Genomic DNA, 15,475 nt, shown 5'->3' with positions numbered 1-15,475 from the left:
TTTGAACCCCGCTTTCTGCGCGCGACTCCTTAAAGGTTGACTTTCTAAAAGGTTGACTTTCCAGTTATTATTTGGTTGTTCACACAATTCCATAGACATTCGTTAGTTTGTTTTATAATTGTTTATTTATTTTTTATTATCATCATTATTCTTTGATCTGCTTGGCTATGAATCCGCCTGACATCTTTTTAAACAATATAATTCGAATTAAAGACGTATATTTGTCTTCCACACATAATCTGATTTTTCTAATATCACCCTTTTAATTGTTAAGATGCTCGAACCGTCTATTTATTAAATTCAAAGTTAACGTTTTATATTCTAAGTGAACTCAAATATCGCTTTCATTATTAACGTTATTGAAATAAAATACCTTCGTCATTATATATATATAGGTTACTATAAGTTACTATATTTACACATTTCCTGTATGTTGATATATGGTGCATATTTTCTATAGACATATTTCCAGTAAATAAAGATTTAAAAGATCACGCGAGGGTTTTTATTCTAAGTGCGTAGGCCTAGTATTCTTTGTGAAAATCGACTTTGTTTGAAAGGCAGAAATAGTATTAAGCACTCTGATACACTTTTTTTAAGTTATTTTATGACGTGGGGCTGGAGTTGGCTTTTAAAATGTAAGAAGTTTTTTTTCCAGCAATGATTAAAGTTAGACCCTCTGCAATCATTGTGGTGTCTTTGTCTCCTTGAACAAAAACACGAGGCGCACATGCATTGCGAAGATGTCTCCACTCTGAAGCCTTCACGTTGAGAGCGTGAAAAGGTATTTTTACAGAAGTTTGACAAAAGCCTGCGGGCTGGTTCATCCAGAGGACACAGTTTCTGTTGCATTAGACGCTTTTGAGCCGCGAGCACTGACCTCTGAAGTCGTGACCTACAGGACCTTCAGCCTGTTCACTCAGACGCTTTTTGCACCAGCAATGTGATTTTTTTCGCAATAAAATAAATATTCTGCTTTGTGTTGCAGATTATATAAATCTTGGTTATTGGTCATATATAGTTATTAATTTGGCATGTCATTTAGAGCCTTGGTCTGAAAAACAATAATTTCATGAACATATTTCTGTATATTAAAACGATCAAAGATTTTGGAAATTACAGATGTAGTTTCATTCGAAGAAAGCAGAAGTTCTCACTGAGCTTGGGAACATCCTGAAATATTAAGAAAGTTTTGGTTTGCTGCACCTCATGACATAGTACGTCAAAACCGCAAAATAACCATGTGTTTTATTATTACTCCATCAAGTCTGCAAAATTAACAGACTATCCATTATTGTGCTCTTCAAATATTAATTTGCATCGTGGAAAAAAGAAGGCTATTATCATGATTATTAGTAAATTCCAGTAGCGGTCGTATGTTGTATTTGTAATTTTGTCTATAGGCTACCTAAAATATCGAGGATATCTATTTTCTTAATTTCTTTCTTTCTTTCGTTCTTTCTTTCTTGCTTTCTTACTATCTTTATTTCTGTTCATACAATGTAGTACTGGAATTGCAAACAAACCTTTGTGTATGTGTGCGTGCGTGCGCGTGCGCGCGCTAGGGGGGGGTGTGGTGGGGATTGTGTGCAAGACTTTGGTGCCATGTAAGTGTGTGAAGGTTTATCTATTCTCTATAATTGTGTGATGAGGCAAAGGGAGATAGTAAGATACTTAATAACAACACACCAATTGAAGATTAATAAAAAGTTTATTGAACGCTGAATTTTTTCATTAGGAGGTTAACTTCATGTAAAAATTCCTTACTTACTAAGTTATTGTATGACCACCACGTGTCACATGGTTTGGTATAGTTTATATGTTAAAACTGCAGATGCAAAAGCCTCGAAGTGAAGTTTCTTCTAAAATTATTTTCAGGCTTCTAAACTTTTATTAGCTATAAACATTGTAGCCTTGTAAAAAGAAACATTATACATGAAAAGGTCAGACGGCATTTTTTGCATCTGAAGTAAATTTTATATATATATATATATATATATATATATATATATGAACATAAAAATGGTAAATAGTAGCATAGCTTATCTAATTTTATCTAATGCATAGCTATCTAATTTTGTGTATGAATCAGCGTGGAAACATGCGGGGAGAATCTCTCCATTGTCTCGCTTTCAGCGAGGCATTTTGATTATTGACCTGGATGTCTGAGAAGAATACACGGGAACATACGCAGCTCCATTCGCAGTGACACTGCGCCGAATACTACCACCGCTTTCACAATGCTGCTCAAACGGCCATATTTGATTTCCAGCTGTTCGTCGAAAATGTATTCGCCCATCCAGACGACCCGTTAAGATACATCAAACTGTGCTCTCGACATCCCAAGACTGAATTCGGTATATGCTTCCGTTCTGTATCTTTTCTGTTTGACCACGTGATTGTCTAAATAATTAATGCAGCACGTCCCCTAGAAACACGGCGTCGTCATTAATCGCGAGGACTCTATCAGACTTGAAAACTGAAGAGATCCAAGAAAATAATATCCAAACGCTCCGGTACCTCACGCCAACGTAAACTGCACGTCCGTTCAGCATTTAAGCCAATGGAAGCTCGGTAGGTAAACATTTAAGATTAATATTTGTATCGAAACATATCTGTCAGAATTGTGATAAATGTGTCTTTTGATTCAGTCTGCCTGGAGGACTGACTGAAGTTGGTGTTGCCTTTTCTCTTAAATAGCCTCGAGATGGTGAATTGTCTTAACAAAATTTGTTCAGTAGCAACACTTTTATATGGTTAAACACAGACATTAAAGAAAATGTTCGTTTTATATATAATTTTTGTAGATGCATTTGCGTAAGAGAGATGCAAGAGCAAGGCACTAATATTGGTTTGTTATTGCTCATCCGCCAGGGCATCGGCGAAGGCCTCTTTGTGATTTATAATCCGTCAGAGATGCTGTTATGTCCCGATTTACTGGCACCCATTTGTGGGGGACGTGTATGTTTTATTACATTGAAGGGACGGGTTAAAATTAAGTCCAGAGGTTTATTTGAAAAGTCACTATATAGTTATTAACGTGTAATAAACAGATAAATGGGATTTTTTGAAATAATTGGTGTCCTTTCAAAACAACAAAGCAAATTTAATAGCCATTGAAATAGTACATTACCAAAATAAATTGAAAAAAATATACCCACTCTTGCTTTTGTTTACAATTGTGCGTTATGTTATTGGATTTATTTCTAAAGCGTTATGATATGTTAAAGAGGGATGACGGTGATCTGCATCGTTGTAAATCATGCTCAGTAATTCCTGAAAGGGCGAGAGGCTGTTGGGGGCCGGGCGTAGACTGTAAATCTTTCACTTTTATTAGCCCGTGAACATATGCTGCAAGGGGAGACGACTCGCATCCTCTCCTCAGGACAATCCTGCGCTCGGCCGATTTCCCAACCGTTTCATCTCAATTTTTCCGTTCAGCTAAACATCTATACAACACATTTTCAAACATTTGACTTGGGTTACACATAACCGACATGCATTTAACATCACGAATTGTCTTCTGGTTAGAAAAAGAAGAGGGTGAAAGTCATTTATTTACGAGAACCTAATAACACAGTCTACCAACTAAATAGTTATAATCTATTCATAAAACACACACACACATTTACACTTTTATTTCCGTTGAAATACAAGAATCCATGCAACTGCTTCATTAAATGAATAAAATAACATTTGGGATGATTTTGATAAATCTCTGTGGCTGACGAGGTCATACGTTGCTGTCATTGCCTGAACCATAATCGTCAAACAATATTTCAGTGGTCTCTTAAAGACCATAATACAAGCATTTTCGTAAATAGTAACTAACTTTTCTCAAAGCACATTTAATCACAGTCATTTTAAAAGCACTGAACAATTAGGCCTATTCCATCCATTGTATAGGCTATATATTTAAAAAAGAAATAGAAAGGCAAATAGTGGAGAGAAAATTAATCGCGTTCTATATTAGCAAATTGTTTGTATTCCACCCAAAAACCACAGACAATATCACGTTTCTTTGTCTTTTATGTGAACATTGGATTTCATTATTCCGCTATTTTCGAGCCCATAATGAAAAGCTTTTATCATGGCAAAACACTTCGCTACAGTGGCTAAGCACATCGTAAGAGGGAGAGAGAGAGAGAGAGAGATCTTGTGGAAAATATGATTTTACAATGGTTGAGGGAATGCTAGTGCTCTTGCTTTTTAAAATGTATTTGTGAGGTGAAGCTCTTTGGAGTTGCAGCCTCAATCAGGACAATCTGCGACCCAGATCACGTGAACAAATATGCTTGTATTTTAAGGCAGCGCCTTTATTTGTCATGATAAAGGTTTCCTAATGTCGACTCATTCGGTGAGCCTGCCTCTGTAAAACGTTTTTCTCTTTTCCAATGAGAAGTTGATTGCCAATAATATTTCGCTTTGGAATAAGAAGATCTTCTTGGATTTTTATTGGTAGCTGAGTGAGTGGCTCCATTCTTTCGGGAATACTGTCTGCATCGGTATATGGAAATGCCTGGAAAAGCGCGAGATCAGTTTTAAGACAGTACTGTCTATAGACAAAGGGTGAAGGATTTATACGAGTAGCAGCACTGAGAGAAATTGAGACTAAGACGCACTGCAATATAATAAATTGACTCACAGGTAAGCAATTGCATGGCAAAACGTAACCTTTAAGCGTGGGTTTACATTAGGCCGTCGTAAAAATATGATTTATTTCATTCAAAGCAGCTGATCTTTATTAATGCCGTTGCCTATAGTAACTGAGCTTGCACGATTTGAAGACATTGAAGTCTTTGGGACTGCTTTACAGCTTTTATGGCAAACATGACTACTTTACAATGTTAGCTCGGACGAATTTTCATTTTGCTGTATTTTTTATACACATGCACATATTTTGTCAGCTGATTTTGCCATGAAACGTAATGGAACATCTGTGTTATAAAATGTGAGGTCGTTAATCACTTTAATTTGTTTTATAGTCAATGCTATGTTAGACATGATATATGTGGGTTAGGCTATTCTGTTTGCACACAATCAAATCGTTTTGAATGGTTCTCTAATTTAGACTACAGTGTACCCAAAATTATTGTGATTTTAAACCGCTTCAATCTATTACATCCACGTTACTTATGAATCCATTTAAAAATTGAAATAGTTCACACAAATTAGACAAACTATTTATTAAATGTAACTGAAATTATTTAAGCATTCTTGTAAAATGGATATTGTTCAACGATTAAGAAAAGAATTGTCTGACGTAATAAAATAAAATTAAAACCTCATATCAAGACTTATACTCTCTTTTCAAATTTTACTTTATTTTTATCTATTCAATTTTTAAAACAGCTTCACAACTTAGCTCTGATTACTGAATAATATTTACAAAAATCATTTTTTTTTCTAGCTGATATTAAAATTAAATACAATCCCGTTTGCATCATTTTTCGAAATGCTACATGAATTGTCTCATTCGTTGATTTATCCACAAAGCATTTCACTTGCCCATTGCATTCATTTTGCAAGATCATACAAAAATCTTCAACGCAATTAACAATTTTTGACGAACAAAATTCGTGTTCCGATTAGTTTAACTAAATGCTACAGCGACAAATAACTTAGCATCTTCACATTGCATTTTATGTAGTTCCCTATTTATAGTGCTATGAAAACATTCAAATCAGTAGTACCAATGATTTATATAATATATTACCACACACATATAACAAGCCAGAGTCCATTATTTTTACATCCCATTGTTCCATTATGAGTACCAAACTTACCGTGGGAGTGTGTGGGCGAAAACACTGTTGCCTCATAAAGGCAGACCATGTTAAGCTGCAGTGTTCGCTACATTTATCCTATTAAGAAAGACTTTGAACCTGACACGGAAACCTGAAATACAGGCATACACGCTTTTTCTTGCAATCGGTACATTTGCCAAAGTTGCGGTCCGACACCAATTGAGCACAAACATAATGGTATTAATAATCCATAGTTTAGTTCAAAGCAGGGTCCTCGCCTCACAACTTGAAAGGCTTTGCCGTGTGAAGCCGAACCGAAGAGCTCATCTGCCTGGTAAAATGTGGATTTAAATCTCGTCTTCGGGCTCTCGCTTGGTTTTAAAATCACCGGTGAAAAGTTGTGTACTGTGGATAGTGTTGAGACTTACTTAAGTCCCTTCCGTTCGTTGTTCATTAATCAGTGAGTTATTGCAGAGGAAGCCAAAGGTCACCCAAAAGGCTTATGAGTGCTAAATATTTTGGTCAGCTTCTCTTTGTGTAAAACCGCTTATGTCAGTTTTTTTCCCTCTTAGATACAGATTTGACTCTTAAAACTCGCACAATTATTCAATACTCTTAAGCACCAAACAAAATCGTTTAGGCAGAAAACATTTCAGGGAAACGAGTAAATGTATCTGTATTATAAATGTGTGGTTCAATGTAAGAGCCTAATAAAATGATCATTATTATTATCACGCACTCCGATACTCGGTAAGTGTTGGCAATATGAACATTTAAAATGTAGGCTATAGAACACCATGTAACAAGCCCCGAAGAATCCACGAAGAAGGGAAAACTGAACAGAATAGAACAGAAATAAATGAAAAGATTTGTTTTCATTCTGTAGGTCAAATACCAAATTATGAAGATCGTTTAAGGGGAAAGCGCGGAGAGACAGCCACCGACTGCGGTAAGTGATTTCTATCTTTCACATGTTTTAATATTTTGGAATTTTATACTCACATGAAAATACAATTTGCTTTAATACCTCTTCTGTATTATCTTTTGACTCAATCGCAGATCATGAAAATTATGGGCAATAAAAAGGAGCACATGCTTCTGCTAAAGTTAACACAACACGATCAATTCAAACCGATTCGGTCTTCAAATATTGTTCTTAAGTCTCGTTTATTTATTAGCATTTTTTTGCTCAGACACCAGTACAACAAACATTATTTACTTGCGTCGCACAGGGCACAGTGCTCTGAATCCCTCGATTTGAAATATATGTGTGGTAACACACACACATTTCTACTTAAAGTACTGTAAAAAAGTATCCTCAATCACAAAAGAAAAACCCACCCCTTCTGAGCATTTCCTCAATAAATTCCACACTTCTCCGGGTAATTTGGTAAAACTTTGCTCCCTTACAAGCGGTCAGGAAGGTTTTAAGAAGACAACAGTTTGTGAACTGGACGGCTAGATTTATACTGGCAGGCTGTCCGCTTTTGCTGTTGCGAGACATTCTTACCCCCAGCCATCCTCCTACGCTTAGAGTTGTTCCCCTCTGACGGTATCAAGTCTCGAGAAGTGCCTTTCTTCTCACCCCTCTGTTAGGCCCGTAGTGTGGCCAGTCATAAATTTAGCATGACTCCACGATGACAGGTGTATTGATATGTATCGCGGGGAGCTTTAGGACGTCTAACTATACTGGACGTGAGCTGCAGTGGCTTTGGTGTAAGCATGTGTTTAGGACACTAAGAAAAATAAAGAAAGAAAGCACGTAGCCTATAGCGAGCTACAGTGCACATTTGGGTTACGCAAGGACCGAAGGTGCCAGACTGCACCCGACCATTTGTCACGGATCACACTTACGATGCTATTAACATATGTGAGCAAATCACCAACTCTAAAACTTAGTCCGGTCCTTCCTATCTCGTTGGTCAAAATAATGCAGCCCAAATTTTGAAACGAGAAATTAATGAATGTGTTATGGAGCATTTGAAATGTGACTGTTTGTGATATTTAGGAAGGATCCTTTAATGTTCACAACCAGCCTGTCAACACAGCAACAAACGATCATGTAAAAGTCATAACACAACACTGGATGAACTGGAGAATGTTGAACGAACAGACTACTTCATTATCCTGAGAGCTGTCTCAAATATATCTAACTATGTTCGCTAATAGCTCGGAGGCAAATAACGGCTCATGTTTGTGTGCGTGTGGTTTATTTCTTTATTTTCATTACGTTATGAGAGATTTATGTGATATATACGCTAGTTAACACGCATTTGTTTTAAATGTGTCTTATGCTCTATGTCTTGAAGGAGATTTAAAATCCATAAAAACGCAAAGATGTCTTGTATTGAGCAATGAGTCTGAAGAGAATGGGATATTGTTTGTAGAGAAACGCTGATGCCCCTTTTGCTGCCGTATCGTTTCACTCAATAGGGTTAAACTTTAACCCTGTTGTTGCCTTATTGCCTAGAGTTCTGAAAGTGAAAAGCTTTGGGGGGTTGAAAGGCAAGCACATGAAAAGCCTTGTCAAGGATAAAAAATCGTAGGGAATTTTTGGTAAAATAAGGATATATTTAAAAACGATTCTTTGCAATAAATGTATGGAACAAAATAAATTATTTTTTTTCTCTTTCGAATAACTGTGCCGGTTGCATTGCTTGCTTTATAATGATGTCATTAAAATTAGGCAATGTATATAGTCGAAATGAATATGTTATTCTTATTTAATATCTATACTTTATATTACGTTCTGCAATAACAACTTTTTATGGCACTTCGTTATGAATAAACAAGTAAAAAAATGTTTGGCACATATAAAAATCTTTTTATTTTAGAGGGGGACCTGGAATGTGGAGTTTAGGTCTTATAGTGTCAATAGCCTCACCGTGTTCGTCATCTCCCAGAGTGCTTTTCCTCTATCTGTTATATCTGTAAAGGTTGTACACTTATTGTAAAAATCTTCACATAAGTTGACTAATTGTCTTTCAGGTCCAAGGACATATAATTTGTGGGAAGCTCCAATCACGTGACGGAGGAGCCCATGCAATTGGACAGGGGTTCACAGGCCTTGCTAGTTTGAACCTTCACAATGCAGAAAACCACTTATTATGACAATGCTGGACTCTTTGGAGGATATTCCTACCCTAAATCTGACTCCTACACATACGGTCCTGCACACCAGGGCTACTCGTCCTCCAGCATAGAGAATGACTTTCAAAATCCAATCTGTCCAATTCAAACCACATCAGCCCGTCCGCCAGCACACAAAAGTGGAGACATCAATGGCAGTTGTATGCGACCCAGTGCCAGCCACAGCAACAGCCAACCAGAGAATATCATAGAGCAACAACAACAACAACAACAGCAGCAGCAGCAGGCTGCCCCTTTAGCAGCCAGCTCGCCCAGCCCGAACACCAGCTCTACTCAAAAAAAGAAATCTCCCAGCAGCACTGGCTCCAGCACTGCCACTCCAGTCATCACCAAACAAATCTTCCCATGGATGAAAGAGACCCGTCAAAACGCCAAGCAGAAAAGCACTAACTGCACAGCTTCAGGTATGTATGTGTGTGGCAGGAGAGGCGGAGTTTAGGTAGCTTGCATAAAAATGAATTATGTAGTTAATAACTGCACCCAAGGCTTTCCTTGGTCACATTAATAGAGAGGGTTCCTTTGTGTAAATTAGCTCATGTCTCTCACTGGTGATGTAACAGGCAGCGTGACGTTACTAACGCCTTGCGTATTTGCTGTCTAGGTACAGGCGAAACCTGCGATGACAAGAGTCCACCTGGTCCTGCCTCGAAACGGGTGCGCACTGCCTACACGAGCGCGCAACTCGTGGAGCTGGAGAAGGAGTTTCATTTTAATCGCTACCTGTGTCGCCCCAGAAGAGTGGAGATGGCTAATCTACTCAATCTGACTGAGCGCCAAATAAAGATCTGGTTTCAAAACAGGAGGATGAAGTACAAAAAAGATCAAAAAGCTAAAGGCATAATGCACTCTCCCCTAGGACACTCGCCGGACAGAAGCCCGTCGTTAAGTGGCTCGAATCACATTGGATATTCTGGTCAGCTTCCAAATGTAAACGGCCTGAGCTACGACGCGCCATCTCCCCCGCCATTCGCCAAACCGCAGCAGAACATGTACGGCTTGGCAGCCTACACGGCGCCATTAGGCGGCTGCATACCGCAACAAAAAAGGTACCCGGGCACAGAATACGACCACCACAGCATGCAAGGGAACGGTAGCTTTGCCAGTGCCAATTTACAAGGTAGTCCCGTGTATGTCGGTGGGAACTTCGTTGATTCAATGCCAGGCTCGGGCCCTATGTTCAACCTCGGCCATCTTCCTCATCCCTCATCCGCCAGTGTGGACTACAGCTGTGCCGCTCAGATTCCGGGCAACCACCACCACGGACCGTGTGACCCCCATCCCACGTACACAGACCTCAGCTCTCACCACGCGTCTCAGGGAAGGCTGCAGGATGCGCCAAAACTTACGCATCTGTAAGGATCCCATCCGTGTGCTAAAGCGCAACGCCGCTCTTTTATTACCTCACTAGTTAAACGAATTTATAAAACTACACTCCGAGAGAAGCGTAAAGTATTATCCTGTAATATTACGACTATTGATATAAGTATTACTGCTATGATTGTAATAATTTTTAACAATAGCTGTGGTCCATTTCTCTCGGCTGTCTCGGAGATGCACAGGAGTGTGTTGTTGTCAGTTGTTTGGTTCTTGGAGGAGCTATATGCGCAGAATGAGGGCAATTTCCATAAAGTATTACTTGAAGGTAAGTTCTGTAGATTTGACAGTTTAGGCATCCATAGAGATGTGATTTGTAGCGAAAAAAATACCATTGACTCTTTGTTAAGTCGTCTGTTACGGAATCCGTATTATTATTTATTATTTTCTCTCAAGATTGTATTACAAACATTTATCTCGACCAAGTATTATATTTATTATTTATCGATTTTGTAACGCACATTATTTATCTTTTGATGTACATTATTTATATGGACAATTGTAGAATTTATTTTGGAGCACAACCCGTTGACGTTTTCTTAGAACTGGTGCAAACAAGGTAATATTGTGTGACTGGTGTATTTCTGTTTCAATTGAAGAATAAAATATTCTGCAAATGAAGAGACAACAATGCAAGGATCTCGACATTTCGTTTATTTATTTATTTTTGTTTGTATTGTTTTCACAATTATTGGAAATCTGGCACTTTTTGGTCAGTGCCATGGTTAATACTATCTCGCTTATATACACCACACACTCCCATCCTTTATAAATGTTATTTTGTAAATTGAGTAATTTATGCTTAAATTATGAAATGTAACAATATGAAAATGTTATATTTTATTGTGTTAAACGTTTTGTAAATAAAGCGCTTAAGCCGAACAAATGTAACTGCACATCCTGCAGGTTCATACATCCATTTTCAAGGTTACATTCAGTGTTCATTTAACGTATTCTTTAACTTCCGTAATTGATAGATTTTTAAATTGAATGTCGCCAAGCTCACATGGCTAAGCCGCCATTTTGGAAACATAAGAATAGTAAACAAAGGAACCCTCGCACTCTCCAGCATCCAGATGCACTTGAATGTGCGCGCGCAGGCACAATGGCTGTTTACAGTTAAAGCACAACAGTACATTTTAATAGACGTTGCGATTATTTTCAATTCAATTGAGCAGGACTTCAATCAATTTCTATTGTCAATTAAAATACATATTTTTGTCTCAATAAATATTTTTCTTTGATTCAGTTAAATATATAAAATAAGTTTATATGTGTTTGAAAGTTCTTTAAAATATGTTATATTGCAGAAGTGGCCCAATAGGCAAATTTTATCAATTTTGGAAAAGGCTAGGATGTTGTAGGAAAGACCATGACTTTTACTATCTATAAGACATCTATTCATTCTCCACACACTGGGATGGGTCTCCTTAGAGGTGTTGATATGCCCTAAGCCAAAGAGTATGTGTTCTATTTTTTAAGCAGTTACATATAACATTAACTTACACTACGGTTCAAGAATTAATACACATAGGTCTAAGCATTTTAAAATGCACCTTATAATGTCGTAATGAATAGCCTAAAGCGTCTCTGCCTTTGTAAGCATTGGCAAGCCTTCTCTAAAAGAATAGGCTGTTTCCCGCTTTCCCCCAGCGAGGCATCTCAAAGCTCATTAATCAAAAACTCGTCGCCTTCAGTCTCGGTACTGATTCCACCTCTTTATGAACAAAGCTTTTTGCTTTCTCAACTCTGAAAACACATTTCAAACTGCAAGAGGCCAAACTTTGTCCAAAGAGAGAGAGAGAGAGAGAGAGAGAGAGAGAGAGAGAGAATGAGAGAGCGAGACCAACACACTCGGGCTACCAACATGGCTTGGATGAGAGAGAACTCAAAGCTGCAAAGACATGCTGAATCTCAAAGCGTTCAAACATTTGGGTGAGGAGATATTTCTAAACGAAAAATATGAGAATATTCAATTGATTAAAAAATACTTTTAATCAAAAGGAATCATTTACATAGAAAGAACACAGTGATCTTCTTCGATTTTCGCAATTCTCCGAAGTTAACAGCTGCCTGTCCATATATGGCGTAATAACAGGCATTTTCTTCCATCATTATTATTTATAGAGTTGTGGATTGTGCTCTAAATAATTTTACAGACAAAACGGACCAAAGAGATACCTTCTGCATTAGAAAGGGGACATAGTGTGCACACGAAAAAAGGTGAACAAAATATATTATTATTATCATTATTATTATTATTATTGAATAACCTTTATAACGTTAATACACGTTTTACTATTCAACAGAGGTTTCAGAGGTTATTAAAATAAAAGATAAATGGGTAGTAGTCTAGATTAAAAGGGGAAATTAATAAATGTTAAACAGGTTTGTAAAAAGACTTCGCACACATCAACAGGACACATCTAAAATTGTTTGAGGTATTTATGAAGGTAGACATTTTTATAATCAAATATAAGAAATCTATTTAGATGGTGGCTTTTAAGATGTAATGCATGCTACGTGCATCAAGGAACAATACATAACAATATACACGCAGAAAAAAACAGAAATGAATAGGCCAAATTCATATGTTTCATATATTTTAAATGATTGCTTTTCATCTTATAGTAGAATTCCTGCTTGTCCAAGGGTGTTCATAACCGATATTATTCTTGAAAATTCAAGAACCCCACATTTTGCCTTTCTTTTGGTATTTATGTGCAGGCCTCAATCTGTTCAAATCTAATCTGGACAGGTTAAATGGTTGGGTATCTCACAGGCCTATAGGCCTACTCGTTATGGGCGGGTGGATGAAATGCTCTTTAGGGGAAAACAAATTCACTGTTACGACGTCGTGTTTAAACAAACGTGAGTCATTTCGCTGTTCTTCGTTAGAATCAGCTCCGAATAAACGCCCGACAACACGAGAAAAACACTGCGAATCTTAGTTTGAGTGCTGCAGTTGTCAGGGGTGTTTGCAAGCTTCAGGTCATCAATCACCGATTGTGCACAATTTTCCTCGACAGCAGTTCCGAGTCTTCCGAGGGGAGAAGCCAGATGCGCAGCGTCCATCTTCTGCTCAAAAGGGACAAAACCGCAGAGTCGAGCGCTCAATTTATCACATCATATAATGATGAAAAACCTTTTAGGAACTCAGCTTCATTATTCTATTGTATTCCTTGAAAATGCACAGATTGAAATACAAAACCAAATAAAGTATAAAGTAAATTTGCGCGAATCATATGAACCTATATAATGGAGCAAAGGTTTAAGAAAATGCATATTTTGTGTGATTCGAGTGTAATTGATTTATTCGTATTAAATATTGAAGTTACATGGTTTAATTGACCATGATTAGGCATCATAAATTCATCTAAAATGTTTAATCAATTATGTCTTTAAAAAACGAGAGAGGGATGGATTTAAGTAAATCATTAAAAAAAAATATTTTAAGTGCCCGATTTGTAAGGTCAGCATTGCCTCCAGACCAGTCGCTTTTTATTGGTCAGAGTAAAAAGGCCCCGCCCCTTGTTGTAGGCAATATTTACATGTTGAGTCCGAAAGTACAGAAAGACAAGCGGCGCGGGCTATCATTCACAATTTAAAGTGACGCTTTAGGAGAGATAATGACCTCGTATTTACACCGTTACCCATGCGGAGACCTGGCGAGACTCACGGCCAAGTACTGTGAGGATCAGAGAAAGGCTGAGCGCCAGTATTACAACCGAGAAAGACAGACAAGCGTTCTGGATCACCCTGTCATCACCCGATTAACTCCGGACAAGCATCAAGGTACTTTTACAGTGCGTTATGGTAGAAATGAGGGTCCGGAACGAAGTTTAAATGTAGCTTACGCATGCTGCACGGGAGCCGTGGACAATAACATCACCGAGGGCTGCTACGACAACTATGACGAAATATGTGAGTTCATACAGAGCGACAAATCAGCGCATGCGCACAAGCCCTGCGTCTCCCAAAGTTTTTTTGAGTCTCTTGAGGGTTGCGACATTGGTCCATCTAACACGTACAGTTGGATGAAAACCAAAAGGAATATCACCCAAAGCAGTACGTTTCGCTGAGGTGTAAATATCGTATTGTTGTGTCAATAATGAAACAATTATTTGGGTGTTTTTCTAAACTTGTCTGCACTTTTCCCAGGCAGCAGATACGCGCATGGACCGAGCGACACTGCTACGACCTCCCGCACAATGTTTACCACCAAACAACGCACTGAACTTGAGAAGGAGTTTCACTTCAACAAGTACCTCAGTAGGTCTAGAAGAAGTGAAATTTCGCAGGATTTACATCTCAGGGAAGACCAGGTCCGGATCTGGTTCCAGAACAGGCGGATGAAGCAGAAGAAGAGAGAGAGTTTGACCACATGCATGCTTGACTTCCCCATCACATTGTCCAGATAAACACGCCTGGTACCAAATCCAATGTAATTTATTAACCCCATATTTATTAACATTTATGTGCCTAATTGATACGAAGCCATTATTTATCATGCACTAATATTTATTGAGTTAAGTAACAGTATTAAGTACTGTGCTATGACGCAACTGTGCCTTTAATCTTAGACATTTGAATAGTCAAAGAGGTTTGATAGATGTTCGATGAACCTTTAATCTTTTAAGCTTTAATTGACTTAACTAATTTCTTGTAAAATGAGCAAATTATTTTCACCAAAGAGTTCATAAGGCAAAATCCTCTGTGTTCTCTGTCTGACCTGAAATCAGATCACTTTGACCTCAGGAGTATTACATTTTCCTCAAGGTTCTCAACCTCCTAAAATATCTCCCCTGTCCTAGTCTTTAAATCATGACTGATCACAAAAAAGGATTATCTGTCAATGTGCCGTGTTTTGAACTTGAACTGAAATAAAATGTTACAAATGTAACCAAACTGTTTCTGGGCAGAATAGTATAACCAGGTTAGCCACAAAAAGTTCCAACGTGCCAAGTTTTCTCAATCACATCATGACATGACTAGGCAGACGGCGTTAACAATAACTGTCAGAGCAAAATGCTCAACGTGTGTAAAGTGATCTTTGTTATGACATCAGATGGAAATATATCAATATTCTGACAGAACTGAAGACGTGTTAACCAATGATGAATTAATGTGGTGATAAATAAATCTACCTATCTATCATATAAAAAACGCTGTGTCTGGGAAAATCTTAAAAAAGAAAAGTGTAG

At 37.8% G+C, this 15,475-nt stretch overlaps 2 protein-coding genes across 4 annotated transcripts; both read left to right on the top strand.

The window, feature by feature from the left end:
* The first annotated feature begins 4,251 nt into the window (after positions 1–4,251).
* On the top strand, positions 4,252–10,253 carry hoxd3a (homeobox D3a). Its single transcript, XM_056755719.1, has 4 exons — positions 4,252–4,647; positions 6,634–6,696; positions 8,736–9,301; positions 9,499–10,253. Exons 3-4 carry the CDS (start codon positions 8,836–8,838, stop codon positions 10,251–10,253), a joined length of 1,221 nt encoding a protein of 406 aa, XP_056611697.1. The 5' UTR covers positions 4,252–4,647; positions 6,634–6,696; positions 8,736–8,835.
* Positions 10,254–13,861: 3,608 nt separating this feature from the next.
* LOC130427814 (homeobox protein Hox-A1-like) lies at positions 13,862–15,267 on the top strand. 3 transcript variants are annotated; one of them, XM_056755500.1, is made up of 2 exons: positions 13,862–14,066; positions 14,433–15,267. In XM_056755500.1, exons 1-2 carry the CDS (start codon positions 13,901–13,903, stop codon positions 14,690–14,692), a joined length of 426 nt encoding a protein of 141 aa, XP_056611478.1. In that variant the 5' UTR covers positions 13,862–13,900; the 3' UTR covers positions 14,693–15,267. The 3 variants fall into 3 exon arrangements, with proteins under 3 accessions (XP_056611478.1, XP_056611477.1, XP_056611476.1); XM_056755499.1 differs by having other exon boundaries at positions 13,862–14,195; XM_056755498.1 differs by having other exon boundaries at positions 13,862–14,339.
* Positions 15,268–15,475: the final 208 nt, after the last annotated feature.

The sequence above is a fragment of the Triplophysa dalaica genome, chromosome 8 (genome assembly GCF_015846415.1).
Source record: "Triplophysa dalaica isolate WHDGS20190420 chromosome 8, ASM1584641v1, whole genome shotgun sequence".
Lineage (NCBI taxonomy): Eukaryota > Metazoa > Chordata > Actinopteri > Cypriniformes > Nemacheilidae > Triplophysa > Triplophysa dalaica.
Note: the sequence above shows the minus strand (reverse complement) of the source record. Positions and strands in the feature narration are given on the sequence as shown.